Source organism: Idiotropiscis lumnitzeri, chromosome 3 (genome assembly GCF_059441095.1).
Source record: "Idiotropiscis lumnitzeri isolate Australia: NSW breed Sydney's pygmy pipehorse chromosome 3, RoL_Ilum_1.0, whole genome shotgun sequence".
NCBI classification, from domain to species: domain Eukaryota; kingdom Metazoa; phylum Chordata; class Actinopteri; order Syngnathiformes; family Syngnathidae; genus Idiotropiscis; species Idiotropiscis lumnitzeri.
In genome coordinates, this window is record NC_142393.1 from 22,124,701 (window position 1) to 22,131,488 (window position 6,788).

General features: G+C 40.4%; 1 protein-coding gene across 1 annotated transcript; it reads right to left on the reverse strand.

Moving 5' to 3' along the window:
* Nucleotides 1–1,402: 1,402 nt before the first annotated feature.
* Nucleotides 1,403–6,640, reverse strand: LOC148340399 (tetraspanin-7-like). The gene is made up of 8 exons (XM_088291171.1): nucleotides 6,524–6,640; nucleotides 5,551–5,660; nucleotides 3,167–3,355; nucleotides 2,618–2,692; nucleotides 2,423–2,518; nucleotides 1,973–2,128; nucleotides 1,819–1,902; nucleotides 1,403–1,536 (listed from the first exon to the last, which is right to left on the reverse strand). Exons 2-8 carry the CDS (start codon nucleotides 5,629–5,631, stop codon nucleotides 1,468–1,470), a joined length of 750 nt encoding a protein of 249 aa, XP_088147297.1. The 5' UTR covers nucleotides 5,632–5,660; nucleotides 6,524–6,640; the 3' UTR covers nucleotides 1,403–1,467.
* Nucleotides 6,641–6,788: the final 148 nt, after the last annotated feature.

Below are 6,788 nucleotides of genomic sequence, written 5' to 3' on the forward strand. Positions count from 1 at the left end.
GACTGTAAACCCATATAAATGTATGATCACCTTACGTCATCACATACGCACAACAAATTGATGGTAAGCCAGTTAGAAGCCAGTAAGTTATTCTTCTACACTTTTTCAATTAATTTTAAAAGGGGGGGATTGGTCACAAACAAATAGAGATATCTCAAAAGTGAAGAAAATGTGCTAGAAACAGGAAATTGACGCACATGATTTGCCCATTGCGGGCCACATAAAATGAGGTCACGGGCCAGATCTGGCCCCCGGGCCTTGAGTTTGACAACCGTGCTCTAGGCCATCCACTTCCACCTCTCTCTCATTCTCCACCACTCAAAACAACACCACACTCAATGATGAGTTCTGGAAGAGTCACGCCTGTATGGCGAGCTAAAATTAGCCCTCTAATGCTTCTTAGAGGATGAATAGCTGTACACCTTCAAACATGCAACAAGAGATGATGGGATGATGAGCGTACCAGTTAGGAAACTAACAAAGACTAAACTGCGGAGGAAGAGATGAGTTTTGTGTGCATTCACAAAGTATTCTTGATCGTGTCTTATTATTAGGTGAGTATTACTAAGCTGCTGTTTCACAACTCAACAAAATTAACCACGGTGAGTCCGATCCAGGTTCAAACAAGCAAAAGCACAAGGTGGAATCGAATTTTCTTTTCAATGATGATTTCATAGTTAGGTACCTCACTGGTGACTTTTTCCTCCTTCCTTAACAGTGCTTTAAATTGTGTGGTTCATTATCTCCTTCCCTGATTTGGAAGACAACTGATGTGCTGAAAGAAGACTGGTGATACAAGCTTGATGAACAAAGAGTATTTTATTGACAGTAAGTACCAGATTTAAAACTACAGATTTTGAGAGACAACCAGTCAGTGGGAAGCTCTGAGTGGTCGTGCCCCAACAACTGCTTTTAAGATGTGCAGAAGCCAGCCGCAAACCAACATTGTACACCAAATTTGGTCAGTTTTTGAAATAACACTCAATTCTTGGACATTTTGATAAATGGTATTGGTCTTTATTTTATGTGACAGTAGAGTCAGTCGGTTTCCAAATCGGCCTATGGTAAGCAATACGAAATTGGGTCCAGTGGACTGGGCCGTTTTAGGATGACCTCTGACCCCAAGTGTAAAGCTCGTCTACACAGTTATTTGAGACAGCTGAACCTGAGCTCACAGTCAAACAAAAAAGAATGACTTTAGTAAAATTCACATTGATCAGATACCAAAATGGGAATGACTTTCAAACTGATGTAATAAGTGAGTCAGTTTGGTCCTGCTGTGCCTTGTGACATTTTTTAATAGTTAAAATGTAAGGTAAACTCATTGGCCTTCTCAAAATATAGTCAACAATCAGCTAATTAAGTCAAGGAAGCAGGAAAGAACCAGAAAAAGCGTGACCACTTTTGTGTTTTACACAATGTAGTACAGGATTCCACAGGTTTCCATGATGAAACATTGTTTCTTCATCAGACCATCTCGTATTGGTTAGTGTTGATGAAGTGCGATAGACAGCAGGCCAACGACATGCCGATGAGCTGCGTACAGACAATGTTGTTTGTTAGAATGCTTCTAAAGTTTATTTTCTCTACAGTGGCCCCTTGATTTTCAAGATGTTGTTTTGTTGTTTTGGGTGGGAGGGGCTGGAATGGATTAATGGTATTTCCATTCTTTTAAATAGGTAAGGATGATTTGAGGTACAAATGTTTTGAGATACAAGTATGGTCACAAAATGGATTTAGTTTGTACCTCAAGGCACCACTGTATTTGTTCGACGTGGCTGTTGACGCAATGCCAAAGTGAAAAACGGATGAGAGCACCTGAGAGAAGGCAATCCCGAAGGTGACCCCAGCGATGATTCCCATGTTGCTCTCAATGAAGGATGTCACCAGCTCGTAACAACCCTTCACACACACATGTGTTAATTCGAGCCAATTTAGTCAATTGTGAACCTGTGACATCATCGCTCGTTACCTGCTTGTGGACTTTGCTAGCTGCCAGAGAGGCGTTCTTCAAGTCGGATTCTTTGCAGTCCGAGAAAGAAACACAGCAGCTGACTGGGATTCCCCCGGTTGCAAAGTAGTCACTGGCGAACCATGTGGTATAATTATGAACACCGCAGCATTGCAACTGCACAGAGATGGCACAGCAAAGTTTGGTCAGCATGAGGGTCACACCGAAATTAACGGGCAATTTCGCCAGCAACATATTTGAAAAAATATTTCAAACTCATTCACACTGCCAGCACAGGCAAAACATTTTGTCAAAGTACTGCTGAGTCTTTCGTAAATAATTGCTGAGAGGAGATTCCAAAAGGGACAGCATGGGAAACAAATCTCCACCTTCAGGTTTATAAAAGGAATGTTCTCACCGGTATTCATAAAAAGTCTGATGCTTTGTAATACTGAATGCGGAGGGACTGACTTTGCGTTGGACATCGTCCACAGCTACACTCCTGTCGCTTCGTCCGTCGTATCTCAGCACAGCGTCGCTGTACGTGGTGAGGAATGTGCCTTTGATCTGAACACACACACACACAACACAAACACACTCACTTTCTCAATTATACTGGCTCATCAAATGAAAATCCCCGGATTCGGTAGTCAATTAAGTTTGAACCTCATGGCGGAAGATGAAGCCTGAGATTCCAGCGATGAGCTCGATCAGGAAGACCAAAGCCAGAAAGACGGCGTACTGTTGGGGTCAGACATGCAATTAGGTGGCGCTCAGAGGTCAATCGGACATGTGTTACCATAGCTACTCTGATTATTTGCTACTGTGCACAATCTGGCCCACAGAAGTTACGGCAATAGAAAATTCAAAAGTTAAAAAGTGACGTAATGAATTAAGATGATTACAGGATTGAAGACCCCCGATTTAAATGATTGTGGTTGTGATTCAGGCTATAATTTTTGATGGCTGCGGAGGAACGTCACTGAAGACAACTAAAATACACAATAACTGACCAATATATAAATAACCCAATCACGAACGCCACACCTGGCACTTGATCGTTACCAATCAAACCAGCTCGTTTCAACAGAAAAAAAAACGGCATTATTAAGAAACTATGTTTTGAGGTATTCTATGGTGGATCCTTGATTTTTGTAACTAATTCCAAAAGTCTGACAAAATGCAAATCATGTGAAAACCGATGCAATATTTCACCAGTTTGAGCATCCAGGGGTGCCCCCTGCACGTGGCGAAGCACCCAAACAGGCCGAACAACACGATGGCAACGCCGGTGCCGGTGAGGACGAAGGGAGCGTTGGACGGTGCACTGGAGATCAACAGCGTGTAGGGACTCAACATGAACTTCCACCACAAACCCACGGCTAGCAGCACCACACCTGTCACCTGTCAATAGAGATGGGAAAAGTGCCGAATGGGTTAGTGATTAGAAAACGTCAACAATATGGCATTAGAGATGTTGCACTAGGATGGTCAACTAGTTATTCACTAAACAGTGATCAATAGGTTGAACTACAACTTCACAAACCACAATTACGACTAGTCAGATTTGGTGTGCCACAGGTATCGGTGTTGGGGCCATTATTGTTCAATATATTTAGAAGCGATATTTGTGAAGTATCAGATCAAATCCAAACAATCCGATTTATGGATAACATTCATTTATTTTCCCCTCAATAATATGGAACATGATCTAGTAAAAAGGATGAAAATAAACTTGCTATGTATTTTAGTAAAACAAAATGTTCATGAATCAACAAGAGAACACCATGAATAAAAACCACATGATTAATGGTATAAAATTTGAAAGTGTACTTCTTTTAACATGTCTTTGAATATTAATAGGCAATAAATTGTGTTGGAAACCACACATCAAGAATATCCGAGCAAAAACATCCGCATCCATTGTAAAACTGCGAAAAAGCCAGACGCATACTTATTTATGAAATTCTCTGACTCAGCAATTTAGCTACAGATGTTTTTTTCCATTTTCTGTATTACCCAGCAAGTTTTATGCATGGCTTGGCACATGAATAAGATTGTTTAATGCACAGGTGTCAAACTCAAGGGCAAGGGGCCAGATCTGGCTCACAACCTAATTTTATGTGGCCCACAAAGGGAACATTATGTGTGTCAACTTCCTGTTTCTAGCACATTTTCTTCATCTTTAACAACATTGAGATATGAGATCTTGACATTTATTTGTTACCAATCCTCACTTTTTAAAATAAATTGAATTGTTGAACAAACAAGTTCTGACTGGCTTCTGATTTCAAAACTTGCTTTCCATCAACTTGTTGCGTGTATGTGATAACGTAAGGCGATCATACATTTATACAAAAATAATTACTGATTTGTCCGGTAAAAGCAATAACAACAACAACAAAAAACTTTAATTTTACACTTAAATTGCATCCCTGGGTTTTCATTTAGTCCTATTTTCCCAACACATTTTCCTGAACAAGTCACATGGTCCATAAGTTGCATCACTGAGATGCTCTGCTGGCCACGGGAAGATCAAAAGTAAGTCACTGATTTATTTTTCTGTATATTCAAGGATATTTCAACGAGGACTGGGGCTTAGGATCTTGGCTCAGGGCTTTAATGAAATTGTTTTTTTTTATTTAAAGAAAATTCTGAATCACTGTAATTTGTTTAGCGTAATCATGCTATTCACATTAATGCCACGTGTTTATATTTCATGTAATAAAAACTAACTCCTGTTACTTTCATTCCTGTTAGGAATGTTGGGGACAACAAAACAATGATATTAAAAAAAATGTAGTCTGACATGGGCCATTTAATCTCTTGTTAAATATTAAGGGTTGCATCTCTCCGATAAAAGACAATTTGATGCGCATCTTGATACATGGGATTTGATAAGATTCAACAACAGTAAATTTGCAGGTGGAACAATTTGATTCAGTGGGAATACGATTTAGTTCGATACGGTGCAGCTGTAGATTTTGTCGTGGTTATGAATATATAACAACATGTAAATCCTCAAATTTCCAAACGATTCAAGATGATCAAATTCCAAAGAACAACAAATCATCAGCAACATCAAACTGAATTCATATTGTATCTCGATCAATACATGGTGTGATACGATTAAAGGATGGTAGAGTTTAATATATTCAGTCAAAACCAATTTTTCACAATTCAAATCGGTTGTCATTACTTTGTCACTGACTCAATGGAAAGGCTGTTATAAAATATATATAACTGCTTAGCATCCCCAATTTTACACAGATAGATTAGTATAACAAAAGTGAAGAAGGTCCAATGGGCCCTTGCATCGTTCCATTTCATAAAAGTTCGGACATGCCTGTGTCAGCCACTCTCTTCATTACCAAGTGGGTGAGATAATTTCACCCTGCATCTCATCATCATTCCTCAGATTGTTCCATCCTTGAACTCTGACCTCAGCTTTTTAATAAACAACGACAGTCCGGCACTTCCTCAGCTAAAACTTGATCAGTCATAAACAAAAACTCCTTTCAACCTTTCCTTTCAAGATGAAAACAACAGACAGATTGCAAACTTTCCTACGGAGACGTGCTGTTGAAAAGGCGTCTCACCCAGAAGACGAAGGAGTAGAAGAGTAGCAGGATCTTCACACACAAGATGAGCGGTTTGGTTTCCATCCTTCTTGGTGCCATTGCTCCACTCTCTCTCTCTGGCCGTCACACTTGAACCGCATGCGAAAAGAGAAACTTGGACTTATTTTACGTTTGGCAGCCTCGCACACCCGGCTGCCATGTCCACATCTGAGCTCGGTGGCGTTGCACGCGGCTTCATATGCCGGACAAGCTCATACTTCACACTCAGACCACACAATTAGCATTGAAGTGAAGGTGTAACACCGTCACGCCAAGCATCTCCGGCCACTGGCTGCCAACATCAACATGAATCGTGTCATGGCAGCACACATATACAAGCTTTGGATTCAATTCGGGTTTTTTTTAGAAATGAAAGGAAATGCCAGAGGTGGTAACTCCTCTGCCCCAGACAACAAACATTTTTGGATTCCAAAGAATCATAACAATAAAAAATCAATTATATAAACATACAGTAATGACATGATAAAGTTTAAAGTTTCTGTCTCACTTTTGCATCAATATTCTCTTTTAAATAAACTTTTGTGTCAAAAGAAACCCCATTTGGGTGAAAGCCAGCACAGGAGCCAATAGGGACTGCACCAATACTGTGACCCACCACATTGGCTCAAGATTTTGATTCAATGGGTAAAAGGTACCCATAATGCTAAATTGAAATTATCGAGAAATGTCTTACCGGGTACTCAGTACAGCAGTTGTTAAAAATAAGACACATTTTATTAGCACCATTTTCTTAGAAGAAGCAGCAGGAACCATTCTCTGGCAATGGTCACTACAGTTTTCACACCAGATGCCCTTCCTGACGCCATTTTGTGTGTGTGGGTCATCCACCCGGTTGAGGATCTGAACCCCAATCCTCATGCCCAGAGATAGCAGTGTTGCTTACTGAGTCACCCAGAATTTTTGATTTTTGAGAGCATTGCATTCAAATTACCTCAACTTCAGTACACAAAAATTGCAAGCAGTTTCAGTTCTTCAACTCCAATCTTCATCCCAAATTGCTCAACATCCGCAGATCCCCATTGAGTGGCTTTGGAAAACTTAGTGGTGGGATGGCCACCGTACTGCTGTCCGTTTTCACCTGCAGGGGGCAGTATATGACAGCCAGCCAGATGAGATAGACTGTACGCCTGTGAGTCCTGTCATATTTAATGTGTCAATGTCATGAGCAGCGTTTGTGGACTTTCGTTTTGAATATA